The sequence below is a fragment of the Aquarana catesbeiana genome, linkage group LG05 (assembly GCF_042186555.1).
Source record: "Aquarana catesbeiana isolate 2022-GZ linkage group LG05, ASM4218655v1, whole genome shotgun sequence".
In the NCBI taxonomy this organism is placed as follows: Eukaryota; Metazoa; Chordata; class Amphibia; order Anura; family Ranidae; genus Aquarana; species Aquarana catesbeiana.
The window spans coordinates 467212735-467233424 of NC_133328.1; the positions used below are offsets into that span (position 1 = coordinate 467212735).

The 20690-nt window shown below is 44.3% G+C and overlaps 1 protein-coding gene across 1 annotated transcript in view; it reads right to left on the minus strand.

The window, feature by feature from the left end:
• The window catches only part of SMCHD1 (structural maintenance of chromosomes flexible hinge domain containing 1), a 622004-nt gene that overhangs the window by 81469 nt on the left and 519845 nt on the right, over positions 1-20690 (minus strand). Inside the window, exons 40-42 of the mRNA XM_073631430.1 lie at positions 13544-13632; positions 13333-13452; positions 90-280 (exon numbers count right to left, since the gene is read on the minus strand). Coding sequence (XP_073487531.1) covers positions 90-280; positions 13333-13452; positions 13544-13632 — 400 coding nt within the window. The remainder of the gene's footprint in view (positions 1-89; positions 281-13332; positions 13453-13543; positions 13633-20690) is intronic.

Below are 20690 nucleotides of genomic sequence, written 5' to 3' on the forward strand. Positions count from 1 at the left end.
ACGTTGTATATTTTTGTTCATTTCCCCATTGTGGCTATTGCAATACTACAACTGCCATGTTGACAACTGTACAGCATATCAGTTAATACCTTTCCCATGTTGGTAGATTCTTCTGATATATTGAGTCCATTGGAAGAACCTGTTGGTGGCCTTTTGTCTCATTGTAGATACGACGAGCTGCATCTGTGGTTTGTGTAATCACACAGTCCATATCACTAGCTAAATGCCACGAGATTACTTTTGCTGCTTCATCATCTTCTACATATGCCAAATGAGCAATCTAAAAAAAAATAAAATAAATAAAAATAAAAAAAGATCAAGCATAAAAGTGATACTGTTTATCAAACAATTGCTGTGTTCTTCTTGTCCCATAAATTACTGTTTTTACCTTTTTTATCCTTTATTGCATCTCAGTGCTATTGATCACCTCCAGGCCAACCACTTATTACTATTATTCACGATTTATATAGCGCCAACAGTTTACGCAGCGCTTTACAATGTATAGGGGGACAACACAATTACAGTACAGTTCAATACAAAAGGGCACTGCTCATAGAGCTTACATTCTAAAGGGAGGGGGTGGTGGTACAGAAGGTAATAGCTGCAGAGAATGATTTGATGGGGGTGTCTCTGGGACAGTTGTTAGGTGGGTGTGGGATAGGTTTCCCTGAATAAATGAGTTTTCAGGGATCTCCTAAAGGTGGACAGGGTAGGGGCTGATCGGACATACTGGGGCAGGGAGTTCCAGAGGATGGGAGAGGCTCTGGAGAAGTCCTGAAGGTGAGCATGGGAGGTGGTAACAAGGGAGCTAGAGAGCAGGAGGTCCTGGGAAGAGCAGAGGGGACGGTTTGGGCGATATCTGCAGATAAGGTTGGTGATGTAGATGGGGGCGATGTTGTGAATGGCCTTGTAGGTTATGGTTAGCATTTTGAATTTTACACGGTGGGGTAGGGGAAGCCAGTGAAGGGATTGGCAGAGAGAAGCAGCAGTCATGGATTGGTTAGTGAGGTGTATTAGTCTAGCAGCAGAATTCATAATAGACTGAAGGGGGGAAACCCTGTTTAAGGGTAGGCCATTAAGGAGAGACTTATAGTCTACATGCACGTGCTACAGCGTCAGTTGGACATCATTGCTCTGGCATCAGCTGCTTGTGTCCAGGGGCGATCATATGTACCTAACCGCAGGAGATCACTCTCTGTGCGATTACTACCGAACACCTGCAAACAGCTGCGGCTATCCACACTCACCTGGACTCCCAGCTGCAGTTTTCCACAAGATATTGGGTACATCATGGCCAATCTGGCTATATGAATGAGGTCTAAGTTTCTAACACTGGCTGAGATATTACAACCCGGCTGGCTGAAAGGACGAGTCTGAGGTCTGCTGGGTAATGACCCTCCGTCAGAAATGTTGTCTGTGCCCAAACAAAAACTGTGCAACAACTAGTTGTTCACCGACCAACCTCTTCAACATAAGAATGGCGAGCAAGCGGAAAGCTTGTATACACAAAGGGAGCATTTGCCTCATCTTGGATCTCAGTTCAAATCAGCAGGAATAATATAGTGTGTCAAACACATTCAGGCTCTGAGTCCTGCCGTGGGTCATGGCAGCATACGCTTCCTCTTTCAAGATGCCCTTTTTGAGGAAAAGGCATCAGTGTAGCTGTTCGAGTGACGTCATCATGCACGCTGCTGGGACTTGCGGCTGTGCTTGGAGCCTGAGTGTGTTTGAGACACTGATTTGTAAGTGCAATATCTTATCATTAATAAACAGTATAGAAGAAATGTACTGCCCTATAAAGTAGGGCTGGGAAAATTAAAGATTAATTCCTTGATTAATCGTTATTTTTTTTGATCGGTACTCACCTCTCCGCCGGCTTCCGGGTCTTCAGGGAGTTCCGTCGGAGATCCAGTGACATCACGGACATCGTCACCGGACTCCTCCCCCCTTCCCCAAGTGCGTCCGTCTGCTAACGAAGGGAAGGGGGGAGGAGTCCGGTGACGTCGTTGTCCGTGAAATCATAAATTGTGGAAGACAGATCCTAACGATTTGATTGATCTCACTGGTCAAAGTATTCAGATAAACATCTATGTAAATCCTGGACTTGGCTATGAAAATCAACATACCCAGTAGGAAAGCTTTCTCCTCTAGGGTCTTTCATCAGACATGGAAGGTATATTTTACTTGGTTTGAGTCAGGGCTTCCACCCCACAAATTTTCTCTGTGGGACAAATCTGCTCTTTCCCACAGCAGGATCTGGTTTTCAACACTTCAGGAACCAAGGTTTCTACCCAGTCTGATCTCTGTCTACGTAGCACTCTCTGTGAGATCTAAATTTGGTTCTGTTTTCAATGTGAACCCAACAAATATATTCCCCTCTCTTGCTCTACTCTCACCACAAGGTGGTGTATCTTGTATCCATCATCTCTGTGAAGTGAGCATCTAGAACCCCTTCCTGGATTTGCACAAGGACGTGGTGGTGTTGAGGCCCAGGACTTATTTCTTGCCTTGGGTATTTTTGCCTTCACTTTAACCAGGACATTGCTCTCCCTTCCCTCTGTCTGCTCCAGTTCATCGAAATGCATATACTGGCTTATCATTCTATCACCGCTAGGCGACACAGGCTGACCATCTTGCAAATTTATAGTCCTTAGGGTTAGACGCCACCCTTTTATGTCTGAGACACTTTACTAGATCTATAGCTGCCAGCAGTGACCGAAGGAAAAAACCCGACAGGTGGTTGTATTGAAGTCAATTGATAGATCAACTTTAGTACAACCAGTCTGCCCATATAGGGATCGAAATTCCTCTGGTAATTTTGATCTGTCTATGGCCGACTTAAGAATTTTTGCCTCATTTAAACAGGCAAGAAAGACAACAGGATTTTTGTACACACCATAAAATTCCATTCTTTGGGAGTTTGCGGAGTCTGGTCCTCCTCTGTGTTTATTTTCATGCTTTTGGTACTATGTGGCTATAAAAATGAGGCATGATGGTTATGGATTGGGTTGTCTTGAACTGCCCAATGTTTTTTTTTTTTCCCAATGTTAATTTCTTCTGTAGGTGGCAGGTTAACCTGACCGTGTAAGAATTCTTGTGTCCCTTGCTACACTGCTAAATAGTTTTAAAGCCGAGTACAAAAATTGTATTTTAACAATGTCTCCAAAACTTCATATAGTGCTTTTCCAGCCAGGAACCCTAGTAGAACTGAAGCTCAAATATCTATCCTAGTCCGTCTTTAAGCAAGAATGCCCTTCCGGCAGCACTGTTCTTAGCAGTAACACTGGTTGACATCTTAATAACTTCTGCAGAACGATTAATCAAGTTTGCTGTGCTACAGAAAGTAGAAATAATTCAAGATTCAGGTCAGGGGGGAAGGCTTTGTTTAAAGGTTTTCCTGTTTGAACAAAAAATGCAAGTAGTAAACTACAATTAGGATAAGCTGCAGAAGCCTCTGATCTACTTCAGTCAGAAGTCACATCTGAGGTGGATTGGTCTGTTTTCTTAATCTGTGCCGTGTAACTTTTTTTTGCACGCTGTACCACAAATCAGATTCAATATTCCAAGGCACGTTTGAATCTAATTCATGGCTATAGGTGTAAGGCTGACCGCAGGTCAGCCTGTGTTTGTAGGAGGAGTCAGGCTGCATAAAACCTGCCCTCCTTCGCTGTGGTCGTAGGATCTCGTTTGCGTCATTTGCGAGCGACTCTGACGTCATTTCCGGGTTGCCGATCGGTCGAGGGAGACATGCGGCGGGTTTGTTTCTCCCTGCTCAGTGGCAGGATTCAGCAAGCATTTCCTCACCACGGGTTGTCGGAGGGCTTAGTGCGTGGTGGGCGCAGGTAAGGGGGGACATGCTTCGGTCTGTTTTCACTATGATCCAGGGGAGGCTGGCAATTATCATTAGGCTGGAAGCGGTGGGGAATGTTACCCTTTTACATGCAGCCTTCAGGGTTGGTCGGGGGGGTCCACGGGCAGGTGGCCACCTCCACCTGGACTGTCTCAGGCATCTACTGGCTGGTAGCTCCCCGCTGTCTGCCCGCGGATGGCGGTCTCAGCCCCTCTCTGGCGGTGGTGCAACTATTTCTGGTTCAATGGTGGGATGGGGAGGCTCCCTCTCCTGATCACTGGGGCTTAAGGCTCCTGTACATCCCGATCCGGTTGCCACTACTCTCCCCATTTCAGGGTCCGGTCGGGATCTGATCATCTCCCAATCCTACTCCTTAGTGGCAACCAGTACAAAAGCTACATCACATGTCATCAGCGTCTTCGCTTGTCAGTGGGCACAGTGCATCCTCATGCTGTAAGGCTGCGGATGGGGGTGTCCATGGTAGTACAGTTTGCAGACAGGGCAGCCTGCGGGTGCTGCCATTTCACCTGCATGGGGCCACGCTGCTAGCGCCCGGTTACCTCGTTACCACACTTGCACGATAAGTATGGGTTACAGGGGTTAATTCAGGCTGTGGGGTTGTCATCGCCTGTCATCTCATCATATTCTGTGGGGGTCCTTTGGGGGCATGCAATTTACAGTTTCTCGTGTAATTTATGGTTTCTCATGCATTTTACGGTTTCTCATACATTTTACGGTTTTCATGCAATTTACGGTTTCTCATGCATTTTACGGCTTCTCATGCATTTTACGGTTTTCATGCAATTTACGGTTTCTCATGCATTTTACGGCTTCTCATGCATTTTATGGTTTTCATGCATTTTTACGGTTTCTCATGCAATTTACGTTCTCATGCAATTTTACGATTTTCTCATGCAATTTACGATTTTCTCATGCGATTTACGGTTTTCTCATGCGATTTAGTTTTTTTTCATGTAATTTACGGTTTCTCATACAATTTACGTTCTCATGCAATTTATGCTTTCTCATGCAAATTACGTTCTCTTGTATTTATGATTTTCTGATGCAATTTATGGTTTTCTCATGTAATTTACGTTTTTTTCAGGTAAGTTTACGGTTTCTCATGCAATTTATGTTCTCATGCTATTTACGCTTTCTTATGCAATTTTCGCTTTTCTCATGTGATTTACGATTTTCTCCTGCAATTTACGGTTCTCATGCAAGTTACAGTTCTCATGCAAATTCACGTTTCTCACGTATCCAATGTTTCTCACGTTTCCCATGTGCCTTATGTTTCCCATGTTTCTTACGTTTCCCATGTTTCTCACATTTCATGTCTGTCTTACGTTCGCTGCATTTTCGTTATTGCTTACATCCAGGATCTCTCACGTCTACAGATCCATACAGGCTGAGGTTTCGTTTTTAATTGATTGTCGTCCCACATTCTTCTCGCCTGTAGTTCATACGTCATACGGCCACTTCACTATTACACCTTTACTACTACCCACCACAGTCTGTGGGGACCTTAGCCTTGAGTGTTCGTTTTTAATTTTCCTGTCTTGGCGCTGCAGGTTAATCGAGCTTGCTTACTGCATACAGTAGGGTGGTGTCATTAGGTTCACATTCATGCGCTGTTGGTCTTGACATTTCGGCACCCACATCCTCATACTTGTCAGGTAGTAGGGGTGTTGTTATATCATTAGCTGGTTGTCTGTAATGTTCTCTGGTCGCTTTTACACAGCTGGGTTGTCCATGTTTTTCCACTGCAGGTTACCCATCACGTCTATGGGTTTATCAGATTGAGGTGATCATTTTTAATTGGCTTGTTCAGTGGCAAGTCTCCTCATCTGTTCTTACGTTGCTTACATATTTCATTCAAACTCACGTTTCTCATGCAATTTACGTTTCTCATGCAATTTACGTTTCTCATGCAATTTACGTTTCTCATGCAATTCGTTGTTTCTATGCCAACTCACATTTTTATATTTCTCTCGTTTTCCCAGGTTTCTCATGTTTTCCCAATGGTTAGTCTCGTTTCTCACCAATTCACGTTCTTGTGCATCCAGCGTTTCTTATGCAGTTTGCGTTTTTCTGGCAGCCTCGGTTCTCATGCTGCTCACGTTTTCATCAGCTCGCGCCATGCATGTATTTCGGTTCCTTCACGCAGCTTACGTTCCTGTCACAGGTTGCTCAGTCTGCTCACGTTTCTCTCGCAGGTTATGTTGCTGACCCAGTGGTGTGTCATTTCCACTCAGTTCATGGTTACTATTTTCATCATTTTGCGGGGTACCGTTCATAGGTTTTGTCTTCACGGTTGAGTTGGTTGGTTTTAATTGGCGTGGGCAGCTGCAATTCTTCTCATCGAGGTTACATTCTTATATCTCGGTTCTGTTTCATAAATTTACATCTTACGTTTTACTTCAGCACCTGGTCACATTTTCAGGTTGCAAGTTCCGGTTATGCAGGACATGCCTCAAGCAGCGGATATTGGGGACTTCGCTTCTACCCCTCCTTCTCCAGCTGGTTGGGTCGGAGCACAGTAGCTCACCCTCTCTCAGAACCTGGTCCGTCCCAAGGCTTCATTTTTCACATTTAGCTAGCTTCAACTCTTGACCCAATAGCAGTATTTCAACGCAGTGGATTGCTTTCCCGGCTTCGGCGCGGAAAGCTCAGCTTTTTAAGCTACTGTTCCCTTGCTCGTCAAGCGCAAGTGCGGAGCAGTTTACCCAGCGGATTGCAGTTTCTTCCCTGTCCCAAATGCACACTACCTTTAATTTCCTAGCTACATCCGGCCAGGAGTGGCAATAGTATGGAACTATTGGTATGTCAGCCTATGGCAGCTCCAGCAGATTCTATTGGCTCAGGGGCTTTAGTGGATTCCGGAACCTTCTCAGTGCCTAGGCCGGTATCAGTAGGCCTAGGTCTCAGACACAGATGCTGGTGCCACGTCTTCTTTTCGGGTTTCCAGCATTTTGTGATGGATTGGGTTTCAATTTAGCTGACGCAGCAGCCTTGATCATTAAGTCTTTATTTTGAATACCAGGGAGGCTCATGACACTGCTTGGGATGTTTTCCAAGCTTTCCGGTCAAGGTTTCCTAGTCCTGACGGTAACATCCAGTTCCTATTTGTTTTCTGTTTTTTGCCTCTTCCAAATCATATTGGCCTACAGCACTATCATATCGTATCTGGCTGGGACTTAGCATTTCATGTTGTTAGAAGACCCCGACAGGCCTTTCTTTATTCTCTGCGCATTCTATTTAAGCCATCCTCAGGGATCCTGTAGAGTAGCCCTCCTGCTGTGCTCAGCAGACTTTCCATTGTGGGTCATATTTTTCGTGACGCATCTATCATGCTCTCAAGGTCTCCTTTTGCGTTGGTTACCAACTTGGTGCTCAAGGCAGCGCTATAGCTGGCCTTTTGAGGATCCTGGGGCCAGGGGAGTTACTCTTCTGGCCCAGGGTCTCAATTACTTTTGGCCAATCAACTGGTTTTGCACCCCGGCCTTTTGTTACATTGGCATGCTTGGCAGACGCAGCAATCGGGAGGCGGCACTGTCGTCAGGTTCTTGGACCCATGAAAGTGGACACTCACCAAACTCATTGCTACAGCAAGTGCAGCCCCTTTTTTTCATTTTGGATACAGTAAGGGAACGTTATAACCCCACCATTTTTTTTTTTGGCCATCTGATTCATCATTGGGGAAACTTGCTTTCATTTCCTGTCCTGCAGCCAAAAAAGAAAGTGAGAGAAAATCTCTCCAATGTAAGGGAATCCCAGTGTGTCACTAGAACTAGGTTTCCCACTGGAAGATCTCCACTCTTAGTATTCTGATGTCAAACCAAAATTTGGGATTTTCTTTTTCTTTCAATGATAATGGTAAACAGGTCAAACAGAGTCTCCTTAAAGCGGACTTTCATTCATTTTTTTCATCTTTCCATGTATTATATCTTCTGCCCTTGTTGTTTTAACTTTGAATAGTAAAAATGGGATTTTTGACCTACCGTAAAATCCTTTTCTCTGAGTTCATTGATAGACACAGCGCTCCATTATTCAGAACCATAGGGTTATATTGCCCCCTACAGGAGTAGGACACTAGGCAGAAAAAAGACTTTGCTATGCCTATGGGCAGTCCCAGGTGATATACACCCCTCTCGCTGCTATAGGCCTTACAGTTCAGTAACAAGCAGTGTCAGAAGCATAAAAACTCCTTAGAGGGGTGGGTGCTGTGTCTGTCAATGATTTTACGGTAAGTCAAAAATCCCATTATCTCTTTCGTTCATTGACAGACACAGAGCTCCATTATTCAGAGCCATAGGGACGTCTCAAAGCAGTGCCAAACATGAGGAGTGGCACAACGAAAAATCCCAAGGCTAACACAAGAGCCAACCAGGTAACAGGAGCTAAACACAGAACAACTGTAGCCCAACCTAAAAAATACACCCCCAAGAGAGATTAGACCCCCTAAATAGCAGCCCGCAACACCTTGTGGCCAAATGAAACATGCTCAGATGCCAGCACATCCACGTTGTAGAATTTTGTGAAAGTGTACGCCGACGACCAAGAGGCCGCCTTGCAAACCAGCGCAGCCGGCGCCTGATGATGGAAGGCCCAAGAAGCAGTAAGCAGCCAAGAAGAATGCGCCGTAACAGGGAAAGGAGGAACCCAACCCCTGATAGAATAGTGACAAAAAAAATATAGTAATGGTCTTGCGAGCTACCAAATCAAAGCTCCCCTATCTTATAACAGTATAATGACAGCTGCTAGCACTAATCACTTCCCATACATCCCCGCTATTCCCTTAATGATCTGCTGAACCTGCAGCAAAAACCTAAAAAACTAAATGATTAATTAAATTGATGTGCCTATAAATCAAATCCAAGAATATAATAGTGATCCATAAGTCTGTGATACTCTGACCTTATATGCACTTGAGCACTTTATGGATCACTTCTGTATCAATATTTATATTTTATGAAACGTGTGTATATTCAAGCTGTATGATGTTGAAAGCTAAATGACGACTTTAGTAGCTTATATATTATTATATTCTTGGATTTGATTTACAGGCACATCACTTTAATTAATAATTTAGTTTTTTAGGTTTTTGCTGCAGGTTCAGCAGATCATTAAGGGGATAGCGCAGGACATGATTTATTTATTTATCCCTGATAGAATAGACCAGAGTCATCGTCTGTCTGATCCATCTAGATAGGTCGCAGAAGAAGCAGACAGCCCCTTTTTTGGCCTGTCCATGATCACAAACAGTGAGTTTGGTCTCCGAAAAGACCCTGTGACTGCCAAATACACCTGAAACGCTCAAACACATCCAGGGCATGTAAGGTAAATCCCTTAGGACATTTTGACCTGGGAACAGGGAAAGCAATACAACGTCCTTAGTCAAAAGGAATCCGAGGAGGGAACCACGGACAAGGGCGAAGAACTACTTCAACTTTGTGGACCACCAGGTAAGAAGTATGGTAACGCCTACAGTTCCGACACTCTGCGAGCAGAGGTGAAAGCAACCAAAAAAGCCACCTTCTGGGACAGACCAAGCAGAGGAACCTCCCGAATATTTTCAAAGGGAGGCTCCTGTAGAACCAAACGCACCAAGAGCAGATCCCATGGTGGTAGAAGAGACCGCACCGGTGGAGGCAGATGTTGAACCCTTTGATTAAGAGTACTTACCAGGGAGTGTGCGCCAAGGCCGACACCTGGCCCTTGACGGTACTCAAGGCCAAGTTCTGCTCAACCCCCCAGTGAAGGAAGATCAAAATCCGAGCCACAGAGAAAGAACGAGGCTAAATGCCAAGTGCCTCACACCAGGCTATGTATGCAATCCATGTCCGGTGGTAAATCTTCCTAGGAGGAAGGCTTCCTAGCCTTCAGAAGCGTTGTAACTTCAGTACCTGGATCATAACAGCCAGGCCTTCAAAACCAGTGACTGAAGCAGGATGGAAGATCGGCCCTTGGGACAATAGACTCTCCCTGAGAGGCAGTCGCCAAGGGACGTCAGCGACCAAGCGCACCAGGTCGGCGTACCAAGACCGACAAGGCCATCCAGGCCCACTAGAATGACGAGAATCCCTTCGGCCTCAATCCTGCGCAAAAGCCACGGCAGAATCTTAAGAGGAGGAGAGGCGTAGATCCGACTATACCGGCCCCACTGGGTCACCAGAGCGTCTGCAGTGTCCACCAGAGGAGCCTGTGACCTTGCCAGAAACCTCAGTACCGTTCCATTAAGCCAGGACACCAACAGGTCTACCTCGGGAGAGCCCCATCAGAGACATATCCGATGAAACACGACCTGGTGAAGGGACCACCCCGTGGACCAACACTAGCCGACTAAGGCATCCGTCTGCCATTTTTCCACTCCTAGGATGCATACGGCGGAGAGGGCCGGAACAAGGTGTTCTGCCCACCAGAGGATGCTGGCTACTGTCAAGGCTTCCAACACACTCTTCGTTCCGCCCTGGTGATTGACATAGGCCACCTCTGTGGCATCGTCTGACTGGATCCGTACCAGGCGCCCCCAAAGTCCACCTCCATGATCCAAACATACTTTGATCGCTCGAAGTATGATGATCGGCAGTCTGGATTCCTCCAGCGTCCAACGACCCTGAGCAGAACCCAGTCCCAGGACACCTCCCCACCCGGACAAACTGGCATTGGTGGTGACCACTGTCCAATACAAGGGGAGAAAGAATGTGCCATGACGAAATCCCGGAGAGCGAAGCCACCAGACCAGGGACCCCCCGGTTTTCTGGCTCAGCTAAATCTGATAGTTCAGAGACCTCGGCACTTTACGCCAGGATCTCACTTGAAGGGAGCTTGTATGGAACTGCGCAAATGCAAGCACCTTGAAGGTAGATACCATCAGGCCCAACACCGACATGCAGGACCGCAGGGAGGCCCATCTGTGAGACAACAGTAGTTGAAAAGCAGCATGCAACTTTTGTCTAGAAACAAACTGACCAGAGATGAAACCAGAGTCAGGCCCAGATAATTCAATTTTCTGGAAGGAGCCGGAGCAGACTTCAGGTAGTATAGAGCCAACTTTACACTGAGGTATGTATAGTGAGCTACGTCGCCCCTTAGGGTAGCCGAGGACTCTACTCGCAGAAGAAGATCGTTCAAGCAGCCCATGACCGCAATCCCCCGCTGACGTAACCACGCCAGAACTGGGGCCAACACCTTTGTGAATACACGAGGGCGAGACCAAAGGTCATAACCGCGAGCTAATAATGCTCTTTTCCCACAGTAACATTCAGGAAGGTGTCTGGCACATATTGGAGTGCCTGAATAAACATCCGTGATGTCGACAGAAGCCCTAAAGTCCCCATGATGAAGGGACGTCACCACCCTACGGATGGACTCCATTCTGACCTTCTGTACCTACTGGAACCGAGACAAGCACACCCTGAAGCAACAGGGCTTGCACAGTCCCAAGGGGAACTGCCAACAGTCCAGTGACAGACGCCAATTGGAAGGAAAAAACCCTTTTCGGGGTTCAAGGCCGGAACACTAGGACATAGGTGAGGGCATGCCTTCATGCTGAAGGGGCCCTTGTCCATGGGCCTAGGAAGCCCCGCTCTCGGCTCGCCAGACCAGGTCCATTGCATGCCGAGAAGAAGGACCGCATGCGCTACGAGGCCCTTTTCCCCATTTCAGACTGTAGAAGAGATGTACACTTCCCTCCTGAGACTCGTAACAATGTCATCCAGGGTAGCCCCAAACAGACTATTGCCTTGAAATGGTAACCCAGTCAGAGCTTTTTTAGAAGCCCAGTCCGCAGACCAATACTTAAGCCACAATACATGTCTAAGCACCACTGCAGAAACAGAGAGCTTAGCAACCAGGGGAAATGCGTACATGAGGCATCGCATACAAACTAAAGCCCCCAGACCAACTGGTCCGCCAACTCAGCGAAAGTAGAGGGAATCTGCTCCCCCTCCAGGTATGTCAGCTGGATCCTTAAAAGCTGGAGACTCCTCTACCAAAATCATGGTCGCCTTGCGCAACCTAGAGACAGGGGGATCCACTACTGGTGGAACAGTCCACTCTTTAAGGAGGGACACCACAAAGGGGTACCTCACAGCAAAGCGTCTTTGGAACCACAAAGGGATGCTTTGGATACTCCCAGTCTTTATGAGCAAATATTCCAAAACAGGAGGGAGAAGGGAACGCATTTGCCGTGCAAGACTTTTTTTGGGTGCCAAGAGGACAGGCACCTCTGCCACAGCTGCATCCTCCATCTTTAAAGCTTCATGCACAGATGTAATAAGGGAGACAACCAGCACCTTCTTGCGCACCACTGCAGTTGTGGAGGAAGAACCACACTAACTGTTAGGACAGGGAGTTTAGCCACCAACCCTGCAAGGTGGGCCACATCCACGACGGCAGAGCCAGACATAGGATCAGTCGAGACCGATGAGGCAGGGGAGGGCTGGGGGCGCCATTTACAAGCCTATATGTCTAAGCACCACCTCTGAAAAAGTAATGAACACAGTGGGAGGCGCCGACTGAGACCTTTGCCAACTTAGGCCCCGTACAGGGGCGTCACCAAGGAGGGGGGGCTGTCAGCCATGAGGAATGCTGCAACACAGGCCGAGACTCGGTCGTATGTGACCTTGCAAGACGTTTAACTCGCAGGGCCATCCCCCGTCCAGTGGGGCTATGTCGCGCCTGACCTAGCGCGTAGCTGCAGTCTGCACGCGCTCGCTGGCCAGACTGGGGAGACCACTGGATCTTAGTGTCCAGCCCAGTCCGCCAGTTGATTGTAGATCTCACAGGAAAAAATCCAAGAGAAAAACTGTAGTTTAAAAAGCAAAAACAAAAAATTGCCAAGACCAAAGATCCTAGCAGGGAACTAGATCCTTACTCCTGACTAGGCAGAAAAAAACTGAAGGCCTATAGGATCCGAGGGGGTGTAAATCACCTAGGACTGCCCATAGGTGTAGCCAAGTCTTTTTTCTGCCTAGTGTCCTACTCCTGTAGGGGGCGATATAACTCTATGGTTCTGATTAATGGAGCACTGTGTCTGTCAATGAATGAAAGAAAAATATTTCTTTTCTGCCAGTAAATACCTTATTCAGCCCACTTCCTGTTTCTTGTCTGGTCATTAGCCTAGGCTCTCTAACTCTTGTGAGCATTTGCCAGGAAGGGAAGGGGGAGTCATGAGAGGGCCAATGAGAGCTGCAGGGCTGGCGGTGTGCCTCTGTGTAAATCCAGGAAGACAGGCAGGAGCTTCAGCTGCCCACAGTTAAAATGGATGCAGCCAGACTTAGTGGAGGGAGATTTCTGCAGCATATTTGGCAAGTACAGAATCACAGTATATATAAAATAATATGCAAAGTGGTTGGAGGGAAGCTTCAGAATGGCAAAGATGTTTTTATTACAAATTATGTGAGCAGACAGCAATAAAAACTGACAGTTGTTCTAATCCCCCTCTGCTCTCAAATGCATTAAAGGGAATATGTATATACCTTTCCTAGGACATCACTGTCTTTTGGAACAGGGGGAAGCAAACATTTCCTCCTTGGCTGATTCAGTAGATTTTGCATCCGTGTTTTCTTTTGATTTATAATTTTAATGATGTGGTCCATCTAAAAAGTAAAATAATGTCTGTAAGCACTCTGCTAACATATAGTATGGTATAGCATCAACATAGTTTAGATGTTACAGTACATGTGGTACCTCCTGGTCTTTGATGGGTAAGTCAATCTTTTTTTTCTTCAATTCATTCTTTAGGGACACTTCTTTCTCTTTGGCTTCATTTGCCTGACCTAAATAAAAAGAAAAAAGTCATAGGAATGCATTTTTTCTTCAATCAAGTATATCCCAAAAAAGAATACAGTATAACTATACACTGAAATGAACATGGTTGATTTAATTTATTTTGTCAGTTTCGTTGTATAGATCCAATTGTCAGTAGAGAACCTATTAATGTCACTGAAAATTATTTTACATTTTATTTAAATATTTTATATTTAAGAAAAAGGCCATTATTGTTGAATTACATTTTTTTCAGTGAAGTTATGAACATTGCATTTTAACACGTGAATTACCATGTCATGACGCCGATTCCTCTCTCCCCTCTGTGTACCGATCGGTACAGTGTGAGAGGAGAGGGGGAGAGATCATGTGGCAGCAGCACTGTGGGCTGGATCTGTAGTGCCCACAGCGCTGCTCGGTGACAACTGCAGTCACATCCAGTCATCCCTCCATGCTCAGCCATACTCTGCAATACTATGCAGGGTATTGCAGAACTCTGCCTGCCATACCCTGCAATACCCAGCCATGCCCAGTCATACTCGGCGATACCCTGCCATACTCAGCCATACCCAGGCATGCTCAGCCTTGCTCGGCCATACTCGGACTCTGTATGTGGCCAGGCTGTGGAAGTCTCACACATGTGGTATTGCAGTACTCAGGAAGAGTAGGAGAATCTATTTTGGGGTGTAATCTTTTTGGTATGTACATGCTATGTGTTAGAAATATTGTATAAATGGACAACTTTGTGTTAAAAAAAAAAAAAAAGTGTTTTAACCACTTCCCGCCTGCCGTCATATGATGTCCTTGAGTTTGTGTGGGGATATCTGAATGATGCCTGCAGCTACAGGCAACATTCAGATATCAGCTTTTTCAGCCGGCGATTCCCTACACCATAAGAAAGATCATAGCGGCTGTTCCGCTGCTTGATCGTTCTTACGGGAGGAGAGAGGGGACGTCCCCCCCCCCCTTCGGTGCTTCTACCGACTCACCGTTACGATCGAAGCCAGGATCGTTTGTTTTTTTTTTTATTTCAAGCTTCCCAGCCTAGAGGTGAGATGTGGGGTCTTATTGACCCCATATCTCACTGTAAAGAAGACTTGTCATGCCATATTCCTATTACAAGGGATGTTTACATTCCTTGTAGTAGGAATAAAAGTGATCAAAAAAATTTATTTTTTTGAAAAAAGTGTCAAACTAAAATAAACAAAATAAAATGAATAAATTAATAACATTTTTTTTTAAAGCTCCCCTGTCCCCCTGTGCTCGCATGCAGAAGCGAACGCATACTTAAGTCCCGCCCACATATGAAAACAGTGTTCAAACCACACATGTGAGGTATCGCTGCGAACGTTAGAGAGAGAGCAATAATTTTGGCCCTAGACCTCCTCTGTAACTCAAAACATGTAACCAGTAATATAATATAGCGTCGCCTATGGGGATTTTTAAGTAGCGAAGTTTGGTGCCATTCCACGAGCGTGTGCAATTTTGAAGGGTGACTTGTTAGGTATCTATTTACTCGGCGTAACTTCATCTTTCACATTATGCAAAAACATTGGGCTAACTTTACTGTGTTTTTTTAAAGCACAAAACTTTTTTTTTTCCAAAAAAAAACGAGTTCAAAAAATTGCTGCGCAAATATAGTGCAAGATAGAAAGTTACAGCGACCACCACTGTATTCTTTAGGGTCTTTGCTAAAAAAACATATATAATGTTTTGGGGTTCTATTTAATTTTCTAGCAAAGAAATTATTTTTATATGTAGGAGAGAAATGTCAGAATTGGCCTGGGCACTCCAAAACGTCTGGAGGTGCTCCCTGCATGTTGGGCCTCTGTATGTGGCCACGCTGTGTAAAAGTCTCACACATGTGGTATCGCCATACTCGGGAGTAATAGCAGAATGTGTTCTGGGGTGTAATTTGTGGTATGCATATGCTGTGTGGGAGACTAACCTGCTAATATGACAATTTTGTAAAAAAAAAAAAGAAAAAAAAAAATCTTGATTGTGCAAAAAATTGTGGGAAAAAATGACAACTTCAAAAAACTCACCATGCATCTTTCTAAATACCTTGGAATGTCTTCTTTCCAAAAAGGGGTCATTTGGGGGGTATTTGTACTTTTCTGGCATGTTAGGGTCTCAAGAAATTAGATAGGCCGTCAGTACTTCAGGTGTGATCAATTTTCAAATATTGGCACCATAGCTTATGGACTCTATAACTTTCACAAAGACCAAATAATATACACCAATTTGTACTTATTTTTACCAAAGATATGCAGCAGTATAAATTTTGGCCACAATTTATGAAGAAAAATTACTAATTTGCTAAATTTTATAACAGAAACAAAAAAGAACTCATTTTTTTTTTTTACAGAATTTTCAGTCTTTTTTCTTTTATAGCGCAAAAAATAAATAACCCAACGGTGATTAAATACCACCAAAAGAAAGCTCTATTTGTGTGAAAAAAAGGACAAAAATTTGATATGGGTACAGTGTTGTATGACTGAGTAATTGTCATTCAAAATGTGAGAGCACCGAAAGCTGAAAATTGGTCTGGTTAGGAAGGGGGTTTAAGTGCCCAGTGGTCAAGTGGTTAAAGCGTATGTAAAGTTTCCCTTTTTTTTCCTTTCAAATAAAAAATGTTATACTTACCTGCCCTGTACAATGGTTTTGCACTAAGTAGCCCAGATCCTCCTTTTCTCGGTTCCCCTGCTGACACTCTTGGCTCCTCCCCTCTGCCGAGTGCCCCTATAAGAAGCAGCTTCCTATGGGGGCATCTATATGGGCCTCGCTCCCGAGCTGGGCTGTTTGCACATATTCAGACACACACCCCAGCTCAGCCCTGCCCCCCACTTTCTGCTCACAGGTTTCAACTGACAGCAGGCTGGAACAAATGCAGGGGGAGGGGAGAAGAGCTGCTGCAGACCTGCACGGCGCTGGACCGAGATCAGGTTTAGGAGAGTATTTAGGGGTGGCTGCGAGGGGAGCTGCACACAAAGGGTTTCTTACCTTAATGCAGAGAATGCATTAAGGTAAAAAACCTTTTACCTTTACAGCCACTTTAAGCAACGTAATTACTGAGCAAAGTACATGAGAGGGACGAAGATTTTTGCATGTTCAGGCATTTTCAAAGAACTGGTGACCTTGAGACTGTCTGACATAGGCTGCTCTATAGCAAGGTAAAAATGCACAGTTAATAAATATATAAATATACAAAATAATATCCATAAGTTTGGGGGAGATGTTAACAGACTTTGCCTCCTGCAATCAATCCTCAAAAGCAGATATATTGAGCTCCTTCTCAGAACATTTAGCAGTGGGAGAAGTTGTGCCTAAGGGATCAATGGAGGTATCAGGCAAAGGAATCGACTCAGACTGGGGACAGTGGTGACGGCTGACAGAACCAAGGCCTATCAGGGAAAGATTAAAACCACCCCAGATCTGTTAGCTGAGCTGACAAGGCCCAGATTAGTTCCTCTTGCGCCTATGATCTGCCATGTTAGATGAGGAACATCCCACAAACAGGTACGCAAGACCAATTACTGAGCAGAAAGGGTAAGCCTTCTGTGAGCAAGCACTGTTGGCAGCTGGGACCCAGGAGACTTCCAACTGTTGCTGTGAGACCAGGAGCAGAGGATGTCAGGCCAAAGAAAGGGCAAAAGGGGCACCAACTTTAAAAAAAAAAAAGAGGCCACAGAAATGGCCCTCCCACTCCATAGAGGTGACATATACAAATGTGTTACAGCCTGCACACCACAACTAACCCACAAGGGGTCAGGAGTAATAGCGCCATTAGTTGAAAAATCTTTCAATGCAAGTGAAAAATAAGGCAGAAAGAAAGAGGCATGTATTCTCCTAAGCAAAACTGGGCAGGTGACTTAGTGTTCACTTCTCTTGTATGTGGAATTATAATCTTAGGTTGCTTCATCATCATTAAAGCAGTAATAAGCCCAAAATAGAAAATGTAACATTGCATCTGACTATTCATTATATGTGGTGACTGCATTCGGTTTCTTTTTTTTAGACTTTTCCCTCTGCTTTTATCTGGTGATCTGGCCAGTAAAACACCTCCTGTATTAGGGTGCCTTCACTCTGGATGAAGCGGTATCAGTCTGGGGGAAGGGGGGTGTAGCATTAAAATACATCAAAGTAAAGCCAAACTCCAGCTAATACTTAAAGTGATTGTATAGTCTATTTTTTTCTTGCTATAAAAATAACAAACATGTTATACTTACCTGCCCTGTTGCAGTGGATTTGCACAGAGCACCCCGGATTCCTCCACTTCTTGGGTCCCTCTTCTATGCTCCTGGCCCCTCCTGTTGAGTGCCCCCCACAGAAAGCAGCTTGCTATCGGGGCACCCAAGACGAGCTGCAGCTCCGTGTGTCCATTCAGACACGGAGCTGCAGTTCAGCCTCGCCCTCCCTCTCTCCTGATTGGCTAACTGACTTTGATGGACAGCAGCAGAAACCAATGGCACCGCTGCTGTGTCTCAGCCAATCAGGAGGAAGAAGAGTCCCAGAAGGTCAATACACTCGTGGACATCGCTGGATAAGGATGGGGCTCTGGTAAGTATTAGGGGGGCTGCTGCACACAGAAGGTTCTTTATCTTAATGCATACAGAAACAGTAATAAGCAGTTACAGAAACAGTTTTTTTCATTATGGCATAAAGGTTTTACACATTTAAAAAAAAACTGATCATTGTAAGCACCTCTGTCAGTAATAAATGGCATTCTAACTGCTATATCTGCAGGACAGCTTGTTTTGTGGAGGAAAAAAAACAGACTTACTGGCTATATCACCAGGTGATAAAGAATGAAAGTCTAAAAAAGAAACCTAATGCAACCATCACATCTACGAATTGGTAAGCTGCAATATAATAAATTGCTGCTGAGTTTAATACCGCTACACTGCGTCCCTCAATGAAATTTAAAAAATGATTTGGGAAATTAGAACAAGGCAAAGAAACGTCTAAAAGGATCTGCTAACTATACAACTGTGCTTTTCCATTTGGTGAAAGGCAGTGTGCAAGTCAGACAAATTAATCTTTTACTTGGCTAACTTTTGTAAACTAAAATCTGATTGCTATAAGTTAGTGTATTTTTGCACAATATAGCCACTGGCATGGGTTTACCAAGTATGATATCAATATGTACCAACCCCATCTGCCAATAAAACAACCCTGACCCATCACGGGCATGACCACTAGACCTCTGAACATCTAATATCTATATGTGGTATGTGTTGATCCTCCAAGTTGAAAGCAGGGTTCTCTATGAATAGGACTTTTTTTCTACATATCCCACAGATGCTCTCGGTTGGATTGAGATCTGGAGAATTTGGAGGCCAAGTCAACACCTCAAAAGAACCTGCTGTGTTCCTCAAACCATTATTGAACCATTTTTGCAGCGTGGCAGAATGCATTATCCTGCTGAAAATGGGCAATGCTATCAGCGAATACCGTTTGCCCAAAGAATCACACTGCCTCTGTTAGTTTGCCTTCTTCCCATACTGCATACTGGTGTCATCTCTTCCCCAGGTAAATGATGAACATGCACCTGTCCATCCACAGGATTTAAAAGAAAATGTGATTCATCAGACCAAGCTATCTTCTTCTGTTGCTCCGTGGTCCAATTTTTATGCTCAAGTGCTCATTGTAGGCTCTTTTAGCTGTGAACATTGGTAAGCATGGGCACCCTGACTGGTCTGAGACTGCACAGCCTCATGCACTACTGTGATTGCCATTTTTTCTGCTTTCAACACATCAATTTCAGGGACATCATCTCTACTTGTTGCCCAATATATCCCACGACTTTCAGATACTATTCTAACGGACAATGTTATTTTTCTTAACCTGTCAGTGGCCATAGGGCTAATCAGTGTATATCAGTAAAATAAAAAATAAATAAAGTGCGCTAATTATATGAAAATACACACATAGATGTGAATACATGTGGGTAGTAGTAAAAACCACAATCTACTGAGAGCAAGTAAATGACTCCATGAGTGGTAAAAATATATAAGTGCAAAACATAAAAACTCAAATAAAAAGAAGAAACAAAAAATGTGTACATGTGAAATACAATGATATTAATAGCGTGAAAATCTGAAAATCAAACAAACTCAGTCCATGGGTTCAAATATAAAAAGTTCATCAGTGAAAAAAAGCTTCCATCCACTATACAGCTCAGCAGCAACTAATCCCCCTATGAGTGGATTGACAAAGGGGGATTAGTTGCTGCTGAGCTGTATAGTGGATGGAAGCTTTTTTTCACTGATGAACTTTTTATATTTGAACCCATGGACTGAGTTTGTTTGATTTTCAGATTTTCACGCTATTAATATCATTGTATTTCACATGTACACATTTTTTGTTTCTTCTTTTTATTTGAGTTTTTATGTTTTGCACTTATATATTTTTACCACTCATGGAGTCATTTACTTGCTCTCAGTAGATTGTGGTTTTTACTACTACCCACATGTATTCACATCTATGTGTGTATTTTCATATAATTAGCGCACTTTATTTATTTTTTATTTTTCATGGTATACACAGATATTGGTGTATTTTGTGTGCAGCTTTTACCTTTGACCTTTTTTGCTCTGCAGCGCAGTTTTTCTTTTTATTTTTGAACAGTGTATATCAGTAGTTCCAAAGAAGAAAGACAAAAGTGCATAAAGCTAAAAACCTGTAAGAACAATATAAGCTGTTCAGGAGACTTGAAACTGACAGCTAACTAACTGTTGGTGGGTTTATCTTAGTCGTTCAGTGTAGCAAAACAAAATGGCAAACCTTTTCATTGTAGAGTACATATGTCTGCATTTTAAAAGATAACTAAAGGCAAAACTTTTTTTTTAGTTGTGTATGGAGTGGAGAGAGATTCAAGACGCTGTTTTTACTGCTGTCTGTGATATTGGGTAAAGTCATAAATGGGGGCACTAGTTCTGGGGACCCTGGTGACAATCAAGGATTTCATGATTTTGGAGGAATTTCCTCTCACTTAAAAAAAAAACATCCACAGGCGTTAATCCCTCCCATAATCTATCAAAAAAGGCCTTTAGGCCTACTTTCATTC